Here is a 20235-nt window from a genome sequence, read left to right on the forward strand (position 1 = left end):
TACCACTCTGGGAGGGTAGGGAAAGATGGCTACGATCTACCAGTGGTGGAAAAAAGTACCAATTTGTTTTACTTGAGTATCAATGATGCTCTATGTAGAAATACTCTGTTAGGGCACGGTCACACCGACGTATGGTTCTGCCAATGCATTTCAATTGGAATGGAGCAAATGGCAGATTCTCCTAAATCTTTAATTACACCACTGGCTACTACGACCTACACCACTGGCTACGCAAAAAATAACAATACTTGACACCACTGGCTGGTTCTTTGATTGATTGATTGATTGAAGACTTTATTAGAAGTTTGCATAGGAAAAGGTACAGTTTCATGACGGTACAGTTCACTGGTACAAGGTCTACTAAAAGGAGATCCATGAAAAGACTAAGCTTATTTCCACTGGAAACCATTGAAGTATCTCATATAACATTGAATGACAGACAAATAGAACACAGTACTATGCAGTAGATATGTAAAGAAAAACAAAATAGAAGACAGTAAGTCAAAACAAACAGTATATACAAAGAAGGGGCAGGGGAGGGTAGGGTTGGGCTAGATTCTTTTTTACCAGTTGCGAACGGCTGCTGCCTGTAAGTGGTTTTTCAGGGCAATTTTAAAGGATGCTAGTGATCCACACTCCTTTGTGGCCTTCGGTAAGGCTTTCCACATTTTGGTGGTATAGCAGAAAAAAGAGTTTGACCCTTTGTTGGTTTTGACTCTGGGTTGAAAGTGATCTGTGGCGCTGCCTCTGGTGTTGTAATTATGGACATCCTTAATGTTTATAAAGTATTTTGACAGGTACTTGGGTATCATAGTGGTGTAGTGTATCTTGTACACCAGGCCCATTGCAAGTTGCTGTACTCTGTCAACTACTCTGAGCCACCCCACTCTTAACTGGTGAGTAGCGGTGAGGTGAGTCTGATAGGGAAGTCTAAGCAGGACCCTAATTAGTTTATTTTGGGCTGTTTGTAGTTTAGTTTTCAGGGCTTGTGGGGCGTCACAATACCATACGTGGACTCCGTAGTCAAAGAGGGGCTGGATTATTGCACCAGCTATGGTCTTCAGTGTGTTGGAATTGACCATCGGGGCGATCCTCTGTAGGAAACGAGTTCGTTGGTTGATTTTATTTATTACTTTAGAAGTCATCTTTTCACTGGAAAGATTAGCTTCAAGGATACATCCTAAGTAAGAGATTTCGTTTTTTCGTGTTATGACCTTGTCACCCACTTTGATTGAGAAGTTATCAACTTTTTTGAGGTTATGATTTGATCCAAAGAGGATGGACTCTGTTTTACCCAGGTGAATTGATAATTTGTTGTCGTTAAGCCATGTGCAGATCTTACTTAGTTCAGAGTTAAGTGTCTTCTCAACCTGCAAGTGGTCCTTGCCCGAGACTAGGAGAGCCGAGTCATCCGCGAACAGGAACAGGTTGCAGTCACAAGCAGATGCCATGTCGTTCACGTATATTAGGAACAACAGAGGTCCCAGTATGCTACCTTGAGGAACACCACAGTTTACCGGGAGGGGGGGGGACAGGGTACCGTTAATCTCCACCACCTGTTCCCTCCCCACCAGGTAAGACTGCATCCACCTCACTGCTGCGCTGTCAAGACCGATGGCTTTTAGTTTCTCAATCAGAATAGAATGATTTACGGTGTCAAATGCCTTCTGGAGGTCCATCATGACCATGCCGCTATATTTGCCGTCATCCGCTTCGCGTTTGATTTGGTCAGTCAAATAGAGAAGGCATGTGTCAGTGGAATGAGATTTTCTGAATCCAGATTGGAACTCGTAAATCAGATTATTCTCATCGAGATATCTTGCTATCTGTTCGTAGACTATTTTCTCCATGACTTTGGATATGGAGCTAAGAATGGAAACGGGACGGTAGTTTCCAGGGTCTAGTTTGCTACCTTTTTTATGCAGGGGGGTTACTTTTGCTAGTTTGAAGTCCTGTGGGACATGACCCTGTTCGATGGAAAGGTTAATTATGTGGGTAATTATTGGAGCAATGGTGGCGGCTGAATCTCTGAGAAATCTAGCTGGAATTTTATCAAGGCCAGTGGCCTTGTGTTGAGGTAGGGCACTCAGTTTTTTAAACACTTCATCAGTTGTCACTGTGGCAAGTTTAAAACTGTCTTTTCTGACGCCCAGTTTATTGTAGAATTTCTTAACAAATTTTACACCATACCGCCCAGATGGGGCGACCAGTTTTTCAACCAGCGAACGGGCCACGGTGGTAAAGGTTTCGTTAAGATGGGTAGCCACTTCACATTTGTCAGAAATGAGAGCGGTGTCCGTTTTGATGTTTATGCTGTGGCCTATGGTTTTAGGTTTTAAGCCTAATGTGTTGTTAAGCAACTTCCATAGGTCTCGTGGTTTGTTTTTGAATTCGTCGATTTTTTCATCAATGTAGTTTTTTTGGGCGGCTCTAATATAGGCAGTTGTCTGGTTTCTAAGCTTCTTGCACTGAGCAGTAAGATGCTTGATTTGGATATTGAGGTCAGGGTTGAATTTTTTTTTAAGTTTTTTGCAGCACTTACGTTTTTCATCGTACTTTTTGTCTCTGAGTTTAGCTGATTCAGCAATATCTGAGTTATACCATGGCTCTTGGCGGGCTTTAACCCTGGTGGTATTCAAGGGGGCCACGATGTCTAGAGCATCGGTCAATTTGGTTTTAAAACCACACCATGCTCCTTCGACATTTGTACACTGCAGTTCAGAGGAAAAGTCTGTATTCGCTAGAGTGTTATTTAAAGCCTCACTGGAGTAGTTTTTGAGGCTTCTAGCTACAACTGTTTTGTGGCCACTAGCCTTGGGTTTGTGTATTTTACGCGTACAGTAGATCATGTAATGATCACTAAGACCGCATACAATAGCCCCGCTAGCGGTGACTTTTGATTTGTCTGTGGTTACGATGAGATCTATGAGGGTTTGGGAGTGCTCCGTCACCCTAGTGGGCACAGTAACAAGCTGAGTGAGGCCATATTGATTACATAACCCATTAAAGGACTTGAACAGGGGTGCTTCTTTACGTAAAGCATCACAATTAAAGTCGCCCAGAGCGTAGTACTCAATACCGTCCACCTTAGCTAAGCTCTCATCAAACAGCTCAAAGAAATCATTCTGGTCAGGGGGTCTATAGACAGCACATATTAGTATATTTTTAGCATGTTCAAAAATTATCTCGACCCATACAGTTTCAAGAGAGCTGTGGTGTAGGTCTGGGCGAATGATAAAATTTAAATCATTGTGAATATACATGCAAACACCACCTCCTTTCCTGTTCCTATCATTCCTAATGACAGTGTAATTGGCTATTTCAATTCTAGCATCTGAGAATGAGTCATCGAGTTTAGTTTCTGAGAAGGTTAAAATTTGGACCTTACCATCAAAAAACATAGCTTTGATTTGTTCCAGTTTGGGTTCCAAACTGTTGACGTTGAGATGGATCATTTTCAGTCCTCTTTTTACAAATGTTTCTTTCATATTTGAGGTGATCAAATAGCCATTATCAGGGCTGGGGGTTTCTGCTGTGTGTGAGTCCACATCCGTCTGTAGTGGTAGTGGGGGTGGGGGTAGGGGGGGGAGGTCATGTCCCTTTGTTGTCTGTGAACCTAGACACCAGGATATCCAGCTTCTCTCCACGGCACGAGGGGGGGAGGTGTCGGCGCAGATTGTATCAAAGCCGAGACGTGTCAACAGCCACGACTGGTTATGATCCCTGGGGGGTGACGGGGCCAGCGGGGGGGCATCCTGCTCGATGGTAATCTCCGCGAACTGGGCACCAGCAGCCTCGATGTCTGGTGGTGCGGGGTTGGACATGCCGTCGTCCGAGTCGCTCCGTGGGTCGGGTGGTCCCTGGGTGTTTAGTGGGGAAGTCGGCGGGGGGTCGTCTGTGACTTGGACACCGTCGGGAACCGGGGGTTTGCCGCCAGGCGCCTCGGCGCTGCTGTTGTCAGGCGGCTCAACGACCGAAACCTCGCCGATGCGTGCAGGGTTCATGCAGGGATCCTCTCTCGCGTCGTCGTATGTAGCCACGGCAACCGCTGGGCGATCGTATTGCAGAGAGCCGGCTGGAGAGCCATTGTTTTTAGCATAGGACTCACCAGCTGACCTCGTAGCGGCCGGGAGGTCTTCTGTCTCAGCTACGGATTCACTCTTGGTCAGGGAAAACATCTGTTCTCTCGCCAGACGAGCGGTTGTTTGTCGAGTGATCGCTGGGCCTGGGTGAACGTGAATATCACCCGAGAGTAGTAGAAAAAAGTAAATAAAGGACCGTCTGTCCATTCTACCAACCGGGGGTCTGTTTTTTGGTGTTATCAGCGAGCCTAGGATAGCCAGTTTGTAGAGGTGTTTCAGTTCCGATCCATCGTGGAGGTAAAAATCACAGTGAGATTCCTCTCTGTTCTGCACATAATCCACTGTATCCATTTTCTCTGCATGCCATGGTGAGCTGAGGCACGAGTCGGTGTAATACACGAGAAATATCAGAAAAGTGAAAAATATCCTTCCCTTTGTTCCTGGAGTGTAGTCGGAACAATGGGTCGCGGAGCGGAAAAAAATGCGGCCGTCCTTCATGACTGCTGAGAGAGAGTCTGAGTCTTCTGTCGGTCAGCATGTTTTTATTGTTAAAATAATACACAGGACCAGCATACTTTAGAAAATATATTCATGTTATTATTATTTAACATCAGTTGTTGTTATCTGATGGATTTGAGACTATAATGGGGGTTCATTAAAACAGGATACTTTACATATCTGGCCACCAGATGACGCTGTTGGTTCATTATCGTTATTATTAGCCTACAAAGGGCTCATATAGTAACATGTTTTACCTGAAAATGAATTTGAACCTAAAGAAGTCCCATTCGTATTTTGCTCCAGAACTTAATTGAACCATGTCAGATACATAGTCTACTGTAGTAAGCTACAGTTTACTGATTATTCAAAAGCAGTTCTGGCGAGGTGCATTGTTCATAACACAACTAAGCCCAAAGGGAGTTCCCTGTGACCCTGTCTAGATTACTTAACTTTACTCCATTCATTCATATGGAGAAAAAAGTCATGATAAATCAGGTTATTCTTATTTATTAGCCTCAATTCCCCCATGTCATAGTCCCTAATAGTCCACACACCACATACTTGTTTTCTGTATTGTTGTGTCAGTTGTTTTTGTAGCACTGTTATGTTGTCCAGTTATTTGAGTATGTAATGAACCACAATGGAAACAAGCCTCTAGCTTTTTGTGTCATCCAATTGCTGTGTTTTTAACTCAATCGTCATTTAAGTATTCAATCAGTCCATCAGTTTGCAGAGGGTGTCAACAACCACATCTCCGCTGATACACTGTCAGCATCTTTTCAGCTGACAGTATGGAGTTTCACAGAGAGGGCATAACTTGTGGAGGAACATACTATCCCTCCCTTCCAGATACACTCCCATCTAGTGTAATGTTGCTAGTGCAGCAACAGAGAAAGCTTTCCCCTGCTGCCGTGTGTGTGTGTGTGTGTGTGTGTGTGTGTGTGTGTGTGTGTGTGTGTGTGTGTGTGTGTGTGTGTGTGTGTGTGTGCGTGTGCGCGCGCGTGCATGTGCATGTGTGCATGTGTGTGATGGATATTTCTGATGGCAGATCTGCCTCAAGTAGCCTACAGCTGTTCTGAATGTCAAGCCCTCGTGCGCCCGCACGCACACACTCACACACACACGCACGCACGCACGCACGCGCGCACACACACACACACACACACACACACACACACACACACACACACACACACACACACACACACACACACACACACACACACACACTGAACTGGCCTGACTGCTTCAAATGTATTTGAAACCCTAAACCAACGGATTAATCTAAGCAGACCAAGCAAGGCCAAACAAAAGAGAGAGAGAGAGAGAGAGAGAGAGAGAGAGAGAGAGAGAGAGAGAGAGAGGATCACTAACGAAAACCATTTCGATGTGCAAAGCAGTAATGTGAACTTTCCTATCTGTAAGAAATCTAAATCATGTGCTCTGTAGTGACTGTCCTACTTGTAGTAAGGCAAGCATCCACCAATATTATGTATAGCAATGTAAACTGACCTAGTGTTTCTAACAAAACAAAATCATATGTAGTAATGTGCATTAGTCCTCCGAAATGCAAGAATGGTCTGACACCATTATAAAGAATAAATACTGTAATTAAGCACACAAACAAGCATGAGCCACGGCTATTATCATCACCCAAAACATTCTCATTTACTGAAATAGAAATAAAAAGGGAAGGGAAAGGCATGTTTATTTATATAGCACATTTCAGAGCACTGTCAGCTCTCAGAGCCCTGAATGAGTACATTGAGAGGGAAAGAGAGAGAGAGAGAGAGAGAGAGAGAGAGAAGAATGCAAGAGGGCGGGACTAGAGAAAGAAAGAAGAGTTGAGCTCTTCATGAGAGGGAAAAGCAGTGAAGCAGCTCTCCCCTTTCTCTTCTCGCTATAAGGTAAGACTAGCTAATAAATGTGGACTGATGTGCAATAAATGTATTTGGTGTTTGTAGCAAAACATAATCCTATATGTAGTAATGAAACCTGTTTCTCTAACAAACAATTTGATGTGTAGTAATGTGAACATAATGGTACACTATCAAAACATCCTGTGTAGTGTTGTGAATGTACCTATAGTGGCTGTAACAAAACAGAATATGTAGTGTAAATCCCCCTGGGGAACAGAGCTGGATACCACGCACAGGGTCTCCTGTTTCAGGAGATTTTGCCTTTTACCTTTTGTTGCACCCTACCATTGCCTGTGGACTATTTTCCAGCTGAGGAAACAAAAGTAACAGCAGGAAACAGCCAGGAAAAAAGGCTGTTGAAAAACGACTTAATCTGAGTTAACACGGTCCAGTATTTTACTTCACTTTGGCTGTATGCCTCTAGCACACACATTCTCCAAAATAACGTTCCCAAACAAAAGAAAACGTGTTATGAAGACTATACAAACAAACATTTCTCTTTCTCAGTGGGACCAGAATGTTGGTGGCACTGATACTGGTGGTTGTATGTGTTGGGTTCTACACGCTGTTCAGATGGCTGGTTCACTCCAATGCACGATGGGCTCTGTTGTGGCATGTTGTCATCACCGAACGGGTTCTGGATGTTCTGACCCGAAAGACTAGACCCCAGGTATGTACCGTATGGGCAGTATGTATTAGGGATGGGACGATATGAAAAGTTCATATCTAAATCGCAATTTTACGATATTATCGCGATAATCAAAATATCCCCAACATCCATTATCATGGAGCGGAACATTTGCCAAAAAATTGCAGATCTACAACCTCACAACACATCGCAACGCAAAGAGATTTGGTAGAGTGTGGAAAAAAAGACGTATGTTATAAGTATGTTTTACCAATAGAGGGTTTAAGGTTTAAGGTACCGGATGCAGCTCGGCAAATAAAAGGTGAATTGATCCCAGTGCATAACGGAGGACGATTGCACGATAAATTAAATCTCCACTCCATTGTGAGTATTTTTTATCACGATAAACGATAATATCGCTTATCGTCCCATCCCTAATATATATGTATACTATGTCATGTATGTGTGCATGCATGCATGCAAATCTGTATAAGTACAGTAAGTTTGTATGTCTCACAGAAAATCTGTTATTATACTGGTGTAAATTAGTACGATTGTAATACAAATTGACAATGACAAGGTTCTGGCTGCAGTGAGATAATATGGACAAACTGACATTGTGTTTCTATATTTCCAGCGCATCCTTCAGGCTGTGCAGAGAAATTCGACCAAAGGAAATCCTGACAGTGTAATCTCTGCTGTGGATCACTTCTGTAGAAACAGTGAATGGGCCATGAACGTAGGAGATGAAAAAGGTTTCACACACACACGCGCGCGCGCACGCACGCACGCACGCACGCACGCACGCACGCACGCACGCACGTACGCACGCACGCACCCACGCACGCACGCACGCACACACACACACACACACACGCACACACTTGTAGGTGAAATTGTGGGGCAGCTGACAGGATGGTGTTTAGCAGCAGCTTCTCCAGGCACTTCATTATTACGGATGTCAGAGTAATTGGGAAGGAGTGTTTGAATAAGATCATGGCAGCCAAATTACATCTTTGAAAGAGTTGAAGACATTTCAATTGTTTCAGTCCACTGATCTGCTTTGCCTTGTTTGTTATTTCTGAGGCGTTACAAACATTTTGATCACACCATTCATTTTGACTGGGATTTATCAACATACACAAGTACTGTTGATATAGCCTGGATCCAGCCTGTTCGCTCCGTTCCACATTTTGTATTGTCTCTACGCATCACGAGACAATACAAAATGTGGAACGGAGCGAACAGGCTGGATCCAGGCTACTATTGATACAATGTGAACCTTTGATAAATGCTGTGTGCATTCCAGTGTGTGCCATTATTATTGTATTATGTATTATTCAATTGCCCATTTCTAAAACAGTTAGTTCCATTCCTTGATTCTGATTGGCTGGTTTCCCTTTAATTTGCTGTATCACCTTGAATCAGTTTATATCAAACCCAGGTGCGTTATTTCTTTGTTCCACAGTGCACCAATTATCTGATTCTGCACCTGTGTTGTTGGCAAAAAAGCTGGGAACTACTTTCTTGTTGCTGGGAACTACTTTCTTGCAGACCTTGTAGTGAAGTATTTGTGAAATAGAACAGCTTTAATTGGTACATGTCTATGATTTTTCATGTTGCCATATTGTAACCGTTTTAGAAAAGCAATAAGCCACGCGAGGCAAGGCATATGGTTACCTGTATTTTATAACGGCTGAGAGGGTTGGAGACTCACCACGCCTCTCAGCCATTATAAAATACCAGGTAACCACATGCCTCTTGTGGCTTATTGGTTCAGCATCTACTGCCAGTTCTACATGAACATGCTGTAATCTCTCTCTCCCTCTCTCTCACGTGCGCACGCACGCACACATGCACACAGGTGCTATCTTGGATGCAGTTGTCCTGGAGACCAGTCCGTCAACAGCGTTAGAACTGGGGACATACTGTGGCTATTCTACAGTCCGCATCGCCAGGCTGTTACCACCAGAGACCAGGCTCATCACCATGGAGATGAACCCTGAGTGTGCCTCGGTGGCACGTCAGGTCATCCAGCATGCCGGGCTTCAGGACAAGGTCAGGGGTTGTGGGGTTTGCTTAGAACAGTGGTTCTCAACCTTTTCAGGTCGCAACCCCCAAAATAATCATCTTTTAACTGGGGACATTGGGGACACATTGACGAGCACTAAGAATTGAGGCATTACATTTTGTATAACACGGTTCTATTGTGAAAATAGCTGATCTACACGCTCACAACACCTCGCGAACGCAAGGCGTTTAGAAATGTGCATATACCCTCTAGTCTGTAAACTTTATGTTGGTTTGATTATTGTTGAGTGAGAAAACAATGTTGCACATTAAGTTAATTATCTGGGGACCCTCCAAAATAATGTGGGGAGTTGGGGACCCATCTGGGGGTCCCAACCCACAGGTTGAGAACCACTGGCTTAGAAGACTATGGTTATGGCTGGAAGGTCACTGGTTTGATACACCCTCTCCCAGGTGTGTTTCATAGACATAGAGAGAGATGACTGCAATAAAGCAGAAAGCTTGCAACACTCCAGATTAAATATAAGTCTTTAAAGGGGAACACACACCGGACGCGGGCAGCTGCACGTCAACCTACATTCACACCAAAGAAACACGCACGCAGTCTAAGCGCATAGGAACACATTCTGTGCGCCGCCCTCCAGTCGGCGACGGCTGTTGTTGATTGACAGTCACTCTGTCGGATCGCTTCCCTGTCATTCCCCACAGCACACTGCTTTCATTGGCTTCAAGAGCTCACACACGCAAGAGATTTGAATAATGTTGTTTGAGATTAACTTAATTCAAATTAGATCTGTCCTTGTCAGCGTGCATTCAGTGTGAATGTTTCCGTATCGCGCTAGACGGGCTGCACGCAAGCATCCATTGGAAATGAATGGGATGTGTGCAACACACGAACAGTCTGAATAAGGCTTCACAGTATTGACGTGCGTGAAGTGCCGCGCGGTAAAACACCAACATTTCCCCCGGTGGGGAGAACATTTTCACCACGCGGCAACGCTGAAAAAATAGAACAGCGGCGTATCGTGTTTCCCTTAAGGTGCACGGCTCGATAATGACATGACAAATGAAGAAGTCAGGAATAGAATATCCTTTTCACATGGTTTATTTACCTCTTCTGGACAGAATCAACGGACGCGTTTCGACCTACTGGCCTTCCGCAACGTGTGTCATAGACATAAATACATAGACACTGCATTGGCCACCGGGGCCTTATGTCAATTCTGGGACATCTTCTGGAAGTGATGATGTAGGAGGCCAGGTTCTGAAGGACTCCAACTCCTCTACATATTTAAAACACTCTTTTAGAAATCAGTAGATCAACATCACCTCACCACTGCTTGGAAAACATCTACAATAAGTTATCCAAGCCCAAAATGCTAATACTGTAACTACAGTACCGGCACATTGACCAAATAAACATATAATTTGTATACCACATCCAGCCTGACCCACAGGTACAGAGGACGATGTACTGTGTTTCTCCAAACTATTTACACCGCACATTATAAATCATTGTCCTCTGCAAAATGTAACAACTCCCTTCAGAAGCACAAGACAGCATTTCTTTTGACTTTCTTTTTTTTTGCTTTTTTTTCTCACATCAGATATGTTTTTGTTTATTGTTGAATCTAATCTTAGTCTGTTTTGTGTTGCTGTCAGGTGTGCTTAGTGGAGGGAGCATCAGGTGACCTGATCCCCAGGATGGCTGCCATGTTTGGTATTCAAACATTTGACTTTGTCTTCCTGGATCACTGGAAAGACCGCTACCTACCTGACCTCAAACTACTGGAGGTACCATACTGCATTGGTTCTCAAAGTGGGTGTCCGGGGACCCCCTGGGGTCGTTCAGGGAGTGCCAGGGGGTCCCCAGCTAAATGATATATTTAGGAACCAACTGACCCTTATGCCTCTGTAACTCAGAGTGTGGGGTCTCAGAGATGAGAAATACCATTAAATGGTATATTATATATACTGTGATATTGTAGGTTCTTAACACTATATTAATATGAGTACTACTATGATTATATCTACCTGAGGGACTGCAGTGCCATCTGGCTTCAACAAAATGTATTTTGTAATATACATTTGTATCTCCTCTCCTCCTCTTTCTTTTTCTAGACATGTGGTCTTCTTTCTGCTGGCTCTGTGCTGTTGGCTGACAATGTCATCTGTCCAGGGACCCCAGATTACCTCCTGTATGTCAGGAACAGCAGTAAGTACAGCAGCTGCTTCTACACAGCTCACCTGGAATACACAGCTGTACACGACGGACTGGAGAAATCTATCTATCAGGGATAGACAGAGAAAGACAGAGAGAGGGGATGAGAGAATAGAAGAGATAGAGCGAGGGTGCAGAGAATGAAAGACAGTGAGGAAGACCTGATGAAGACCCATGTTGGATTGAAAACGTTGTCCTCATATTAAAGTTACTTCCCGGGAGCTTCCTTCATTGCAGCGTTCAGACTTCCCTTCTTCTTTTCATCGTACGTATTGTTGTCCAGTCCAGTAAATTGTGTAACGTTTGCTGGATGTGCGTGCTTGGCCTTGGACTAATGAAAGACAGCGAGACAGCGAGAAATCAGTGAGTCAGTATTTACACCAAACACACTGGGTGCATGCATGTGTGGGTAATGGTATGTGTGTGGTTTTCATTGTGTAAATGTATCTTATACCTGATCTGTCTGTCTAAACACTAACATGGTTAAATCTGTTCAATCAGTTTGAACGTGATTTAGTCTTTTTACATAGAAGGCGTTTCATTTGCAAGTCAGTGTGTTTGCTGTGGTTTGATCCTGCTGTCAGAGTGGTTCATTAAAGCAATAAGCCACAAGAGGCGAGTGGTTACCGAGGTAGTATACACCAGCTGAAAGGCATTGGGAAACACGAGGCGTCAGCCGAGTGTTTCCGACCCTCTTAGCCGGTGTATACTACCCCGGTAACCACAAGCCTCGCGTGGCTTATTGCTTTTCTAAAACGGTCACAATATTGCAACATGAAAATCATAGCATTCCATTATTTAAAGAAAAAAGTACACTTCTCCGCCACCAGGAAGAGACATTTCCTTGTTTACCAGCCACATCCAGGAACGGAATTTACGGAAGCCAGTGTGTGTTTATAAAGTCTTCTTATTCTTTTTGCCAAAAATAGGGAAACAACAATGTGTTAGATCAGTCTCATGTTAAGAACCATATTCGATCCATACACATGTTTATTTTCATCCAGATTTAGCTGCTATGTGGGATGAACATCACATAAAAAACGCTAGCATAGCAACCTAAACTAACAGCCGAGTATGTGCCTGGAGAATAGAGGGCTCTTGTTGCCTTTACAAGCCCCGCCCGGAGCCATTCAGTCACTGTCCTATGCATGCGGGCGGTGCTTAGAAACACCCGCACGGCAGGATGAGAGAAAATCAAACGCTCGCTTCTCTAGTTCAGCCTCACGGCACTGTGGAAAGAAATAACGCACCTGGCTTTGATTATAAACTGATTCAAGGTGTGGGTTATAGTCTTATATACCACGGCAACCAGCCAATCAGGGAATGGAACTAGCCATTTTAGAAGTGTCATTAGAGCACCAGCACACTACACAGACTACTACACTGTTTCCCAAACACTGGCCGGGATCCATTTGTGGGTCATTTTTATGGGTCCCTCAATTTTTTGTTTCCTACATTTTGTTTTTAATTATTATTTCAAAACATTTTCGACATTCCCCAAAAAGCTACTTTTTTCATGAATGAAAAAAAAAAAGTCATTCGTAATTTCATTAATAAATAAAAGAAAACACCATAAACTCCATAAATTAGAAAACAAATATTTGAGAAGTAGTGAAAATAGCTGATCTACAAGCTCACAAAGCGGTGCGAAGCGACTTGTTATAAGATTGTTGATCTTATAACTGTTTTGACTGTTTTTTTCACTAGTTTGGGTCCCGGGCAAACATTTAATTTCACTTTTGGGTGTCGAGCTAAAAGGTTTGGGAACCACTAGACTAGTACATAGACCACAGACTACTTCATGTATGCTACTGTATGTACTGTACACACAGCAAATAGCCCATGTACTGGCTACATGTCGATTACATACAGACATTCAATACTGACTGCATACAGACTATACCGGTATATTTAGACTACACCATTTTGATAAAACTGGGTTTTCAAAACATTGTGAAGAAAATCTTTATTGAATGTTTTGTATTGGGTATTATTACATACAATACCTCTTGTATTAAATACATTGCTGGCATACTTTAGTAATTTTATTGCATTTTGTTACACTTAGTACTATATGTTTTACATACAGTACTTTATTAATTATGGTTGTACTACAGGTGTTACTTATTGCATTAGTTGCATATTGTATTTGTATAACTACAATTTACAAGAAAGATTAAAGATCAAATGGTAGAAATTCATGATTCATGATTGTCTATTTTATTCTCAATTCTCAATATGAGTTTCATTTTGTTCATTAAGAAGTCTTATGAATAATATACAGTGCTGTACATTATAAATGTAGATAACTGTTAATGTAGATAATTAATGAATGTAGATAACCTTGGCAAGGCTGACGGCTTCACAGTAAAGGTGGATGACAATGTTATCACAAGAAAAGAGGAAATTACCAACCTTTGATTGCACAGCACAAGTACAGTCAAAGCACCCTGCCTAAAAGGAACACCCCAAAAAAGTCCTTGCAGCTTTGTTTCCGATAGAGGTCCTTGGTATTCAATTCATCAACATATAAAGTAGCATAAAAAATATGCTGATCACTTCTCACCTGTCTAAGGGAGTAGTGATAACTACATCTGACTTTGACCTCCTGAAAGGTGAATTTCGCAGTTTTGAAAGAAGCCAGTGAACTACATGTTTGAAAGGGAAGGATCCATTTTAGAGGCAAGTCTTTTCAGTGATAAAACTAAAGTAATCAAAAAAGTCAACAAGATGTTTGTACAGGATATCTCTGGTCAGTAAGAATTGATGAGGTGCAATTATATTATTATGGTATATTGGTTAGTAGTGAATATATTTGCTAGTTTGAGTCCTGAGAACCATTTGTAGATGAGGTCAGAAAGTAGGGAGTAGTAGCATGGAAGGTCACAGCTGGCAGCCAGTCAGTGCCTCCTTGTTTTATGACTGTGAGAAAGATAAGTTCTTGGAGTTTAATGAGCTCAGGAGAGAGAAGGAATAGAGATGTTTTTGTTTTAGCAAATTAATGAGAGGGAGGGCAAGTCAGTCTGTCTTGTCTGTCTCTTGGTGTAGGACGTATGTACATGTGTGTGACTGTTACAGCGCTTTAAATAAATGTTTTCTATTATCTTTTAACATTGTTTCTGAGTCAAGGTTTTGCTGATCTTTTGAGAGTTTCAATTCTGCTATGGAGTACATAAATTAAGTAGGATTTCTACGTCAGAATACATTTAGGACTCTTTTATGACCCACTCATCCAATGTTACTTCAACAACGATGCACCTCATGGTACTATAACACCACAAAGACCTTAAAAACAAGGCTCCAGACATCCAAAAACAAAGCTTCAGCTTGGCCATGTACCTGTCAAAAATGTCAATGACGTCCACAATCACAACCTCGCTGAGCTCTACTTTCTTTTCTTTTTTCTGTCTTCTTTTCTTTTCTTTTTTTTTTTTTGCAAACTGCTAATATTAGTATTCAGTCAATCAAACTATCTGTTTCTGTTGGTCTTTTATCACTTTTCTACCACAAGGTGGCAATATCTGATTAATATTTGAGCTGTACTGCACTGGAATCAAGGGAACTGGGCCTGCGTGCAAACTTATGTATCTATTTACATCTTTATCTTGCCTATATGTCTTTTAAAGTAATTAACAATTTACTTTAACATTAGGCACACATGTGGTGGTCTACAGTGGTATAGTGGCATTTTTGGTAATGAAATTGGGGAGTCTTGTACAGTAGATCAAATTCATCAAAACGATCTTTGATTTTAGAAGGTACCTTCTGGAAGAGTATGTATATTGAAAAGAGGACAAGTGATACATACACCTAATTTCAACTATGATACAGATGATGATCTCACACACACACACACACACACACACACACACACACACACACACACACACACACACACACACACACACACACACACACACACACACACACACACACACACACACACACACACAGTATAGACACATAGTTAATCCACAAAGAAACAAGACAGGGTCGAGGGTCCAACAAAGGTATGGCTTCCCTCCCTTTAACATGAACTCCATATTTGGCCTAGACTGACGTTGTATTGTTGATAACATGTGGAACTCCATATTTGAGGGACATCTACAGATTCACTATCCTATTAACGACCAAATGTCTGTCTGTTCGATGTCTGTCTGATATACATGCACGTATGCTGACATCACTGATACTAAACAGTGCCCAAATTTGGAGATAACTGACATCACTGATACCGCTGTCTTTACTGCGCATGCGTTTTCCGCTATGGTAACATCCGCTTGCTGAAACAGTGCCCAAATTTAGAGATGACTGACATCAATGATACTTCTGGGTTCTTCAACATTACTTCTGAGACTGCTACATTCAATCCGTCATATAATGTGCACACCCCATTACTCCACATAATTTAGAGCACATAAGGTCGAACGGGCAAGGACTCTCTCTATAAATCCACAAAACCTGTGTCTGTGGGGGACTGCCCCATGGTTCGAACTGCCGTTGGTCCGAACAGGTTAAAATTCACCAGGTTAGCGCTCACCAGCGTTAGTTTTACTGAGGGTAGGGTTAGGGTTAAGGTTAGGTTTAGGCATTGTTTTACTGAGGTCAGGGTTAGGGTTAAGGTTAGGTTTAGGTGGTCGGGCCAAAGGGAGTTCGAACCAAGGATGTTACCGTGTCTGTGTGTGTGTCTGTCCCAGGCATAACACACAGGCGTCTTTTTTGGACTGATGTACTTCCAACTTGGTGTGTATGTTGCTGATGACCTGGGGTGAGTGGCAATTCGGTCCAACTGAAAAACATGAATATCTGTCAGGACACAGAACCAGAGCAGAACTTCTGTCCTAAATTAGCTACCCGGGAGGCGGATTTGTGCAAAACACATTTTTGGACATTATTCATACAGATTTTGTCCAGAAATCATGCAAATCGGTATTCGGTACACAGTATCTCTATAGTCATTAAACTAAATGGATCTTTCAGATTTGTATTCCATCCAGATTTTCTAAGATTGGCTTCCAAAATTTGCAGGGGTGCTCTGTTTTGAACAAAATGCATCAAATCATGAACACAGCGATTTCTGTGAAATTTTGCATGCACATTCTTACTAGGTCAAGGAACAAATTCCACCCTTTTCACATTGACCTTTGCAAAACACATTTTTGGAACAAAATGCCTCATCATGAATGCAGCGACGGATTGAAAGGCAGAAGAAAACATGGCTCCCTTTTCACATTGGACTATTATAGCACCACCAGGAGGCCCGAGGCCGCAATAACCTACCTGACCTGGCGGAGACCTGTGCTAGAGCACTGCTTCTAGTTGGTACTGTGGTAACACAGGGTACGCTTACAAAAGGTACAGTGAGTACTCCTTTGAATTGAATTAAGTACTCTGGCAACAGGTACAATTCCAAATTTGAAATAGTAGGGTAGCCTAATAGTGAACCCCTGATTATTTTTGTGAGGATACTGTCTTTCCTGTGTGCCCATTTGTATTTCGCCTACTTCTCTGTCAGCTGTGACGTTGCAGAAACAGGTCTGTCACCTGTTTCCACAACCACATCTCGTCATGTCACGTCACGTCTACCCCAGTGAAGCGAGCGACTGTAGTTCTACTGGATTAAGTGTAGGAGGATATTGCTGTAGGACTATGTTCAGTCAGATGGATGAATACAGGTGAAAGTGATTGTGTGTCCCTATCTGTCTGTGGCAGAATGAGGTCAGCTTCATTAGTGGATTAGAAGCCGGAGGTTTAACAGCCTGATGGAGCTGAACTTCCCAACTCTGGTATTTATGTCTGGACAGATTTAAAAGGACGGTGGGAAACTTCATTTAGACAGACAGCAGGGGCGTCACAAGGGAGGAAGTGGGACTGAGTTACTAGGGCCCAAGGTGGACTTAATTATTTTATACTTTAGCTATTGAAAAATACGGCTGCCGTGTTGCGAGCTTGTAGATCTGCTATTTTTTTAAAGTGAAAATGTGTGCAAATCTTTGAATATGTATTTTTTAGGTGAACATTTGTAACTCAAATTTTGCTTCTGGGGGGGTCGCTGGAACTAAATATTTTGACATGGGGGTCCGTGGTCGAATAGATATCATTTTGGGGGTCCTTCACATGAAAAGGTTTGAGCACCACTGACATAGGGTTTAAAAAAAAACCTTAGAAGGATTTGAAATATTTTTTGAAAAATACACACATTTTCAAGATTTTTCAAAAATAGCAGATCTACAAGCTCGCAGCGCGGCACTCTGCTAAAGTACTCAGGGCCCAGAATTTCGTGCGACACCCCTTGGAGAGATAGTGTATTGTTGGAGAGACAGCAGGACAGCTGAGTGGGAGACAGTGTAGGGGAGACGGTGTGAAAGAGAGTAGGCTATAAAGCTGAGAGAGAGACACTTGAAAGACACAGTAGAGCTAGTCATTATTTCCTGACAGTAAAACGTGTAACAAGTTCACAACTGAGCATAAATGTAATGATATCTGACCAATATACTGCAGGAAATGGCTGAAAACAGTTATGTTTTATTATAATGATATTGCATAATTAATTCATATTTTGTGACAGTTCAAACTCAGATTAAAATGCTCAATCAAAACAGAATAAAAATTGAGTATTCTGTATTGTATTATGATCTTCAACTAAAGATGTCATCCCTGCTGTATGTCTGACCACAGATAGGTGGCGTTGTAGAATAGGCCAGCCTAAAGGTGCAGCTGACCAGATGGTTGAATTCCTGGACCATGCTGCCAGTACAGTGCATGAATGACTGACTACTGGCGGTTGTGTGCCTTGCTCAAAGCCAACACAGTTATATCTAGGGGACGGATGTGTGTGTGTGTGTGTGTGTGTGTGTGTGTGTGTGTGTGTGTGTGTGTGTGTGTGTGTGTGTGTGTGTGTGTGTGTGTGTGTGTGTGTGTGTGTGTGTGTTAATCTACAATTGCAATTAGCATAAGAGGGTGAGAGTCGAGATAGAAACGGGGGCGGTGTTAATAGTAGATTTAACGGTGGCGGTTGGACGAGGTGAATGTGGGTAAACTATTACCACCGCGCCGTTACAACGAAATTGGTGACCTATCGAATTTTGGGGCTTCACCGGGTGGACTTATGTCAGAACAGTTGTAGTAGTAGGCTAAGCTCATGCATAACATAAATCAAGATATAAGAACTCAAGAAGAAAAAAGAAATGCATTCATAATTCATAATTATATTAGGCCTATATATTTTTTTGTGGTGTAAAGTAACTCATTTACACAAGTAGGCCTACTGTAGCCTACTTAATTACAATATTGGGGTATTTTTGTGCACTACTTGAGCTATTTCCAATACTTAGGCTACTTAGGCTACTTTTACTCCACTAGGCTACATTTATTTGAAACAACATTTGAGTACCTTTTCCACCACTGTAGCCTATTCATTCACTTTTTTTTTTTTTTGCAACCAGCTGGCCATACTCAGACAGAGTCAGAACTAGTCTCAGTGTAACCAACCTGTATCCAATATAGTGTTTCAGTCGGGTGGAGGAGAACCCATTAGCACGAGAACAGCCCATGCCCACGAATCTTCGACTTGGAGTCGGAACATGATGGTTATAGGATTGGTTTGGAGCGAAACACGTGCACTCCCGCACACACGCGCGCTGTGCGAGAGTGAAACCTGACTGGGATTCGGTGCTGTTGGAATTGTACAGCCTACCGCAACGGTGTGGATTGGAATTTGGAACAGAACTGTCACGCACCTCCTGTCTGTCCCGGTAAGGCAGCCTACATACGGTACATTATTTTATTTGAACAGTGAAATACATAAACTTATGTTTGCTGTTGGAGTTTAATACTTTATTATATTATACAGATGGACAGCCGCTTTACAGATCTTGGCTATGTGGTAGAATGTATGGATCACAGCTTATTTTGATACCCATAAGGGTAGCCTACTGTAGACCTATATGGAATTCATTGTAGCCTTATGTATCCCTGTATCTATAATATTATGTTGTAAAAAAAGTGTATTCTATTATTCTAAATGCATTTATTTCAAATGTTAGACTTGGGATCAAGCCTATAAGTAGGCTATGTCAGAAGCTGATTATGGACTAAACACATTTAATGTAAGATTTCAACAAGTAGCCTATAGATGTTAAATGCATTTTGTGACATTTTGAAAAATTGCATTTAGGCCTATTTAAAATGTTGTATCACCAATAAAAAATATATTTCAGGGCTCTAATAGAATAAAATGATTCTGGATAAGAGATGGCGTGTGTGTGTGTGTGTGTGTGTGTGTGTGTGTGTGTGTGTGTGTGTGTGTGTGTGTGTGTGTGTGTGTGTGTGTGTGTGTGTGTGTCTGTGTGTGTGGTGTGTGCGTGCGTGCGTGCGTGCGTGTGTCAGGGAGAGATAGCCTATACTGTAGGCAACAATTTACGAAGAAAAAATAAACAACTAGAAGCAGTGCTCTTCCGAGCACAGGTCTCCACCAGGCCACACAAATCGGCCTGTTATAGCGCCACCATGAGGCTGATTTAAAAAATGTGGGGCAGAGGTTCTAGATTGGCATCCAGGGAGTGTGTGTGCTCAGTTTGGCAGCGATCGGGCCAACGGCGACTGAGATTAGCTGCACACAAACTGCGAGGACACACGCACGCACGCACGGACGCACGGACGGACGGACACACGGACGGACGGAGGGGAAAACATACTCTCCCTCAGCCTTCGGCTGGTGGAGACAATTAGAATCAAACAATACAAATGAACACATAGCCTTTCAATAAAAGTCTGTTTTAAGGAGAGTTTTGAAAGAAAACACAGATTTATCCAGTCTAAGGGCCCTGACCGCAAAGGCATGGTCACCCTTTT

The 20235-nt window shown here is 42.5% G+C and overlaps 1 protein-coding gene across 1 annotated transcript; it reads left to right on the forward strand.

The window, feature by feature from the left end:
* Nucleotides 1–7019: 7019 nt before the first annotated feature.
* Nucleotides 7020–11462, forward strand: LOC308290800 (catechol O-methyltransferase A-like; the record flags this gene model as incomplete). The annotated part of the gene is made up of 5 exons (XM_080732709.1): nt 7020–7172; nt 7768–7885; nt 8995–9188; nt 10824–10955; nt 11283–11462. 5 exons carry the CDS (start codon nt 7020–7022, stop codon nt 11460–11462), a joined length of 777 nt encoding a protein of 258 aa, XP_080588835.1.
* Nucleotides 11463–20235: the final 8773 nt, after the last annotated feature.

Source organism: Nannobrachium achirus (assembly GCF_963921795.1).
Source record: "Nannobrachium achirus genome assembly, chromosome: 9".
NCBI classification, from domain to species: domain Eukaryota; kingdom Metazoa; phylum Chordata; class Actinopteri; order Myctophiformes; family Myctophidae; genus Nannobrachium; species Nannobrachium achirus.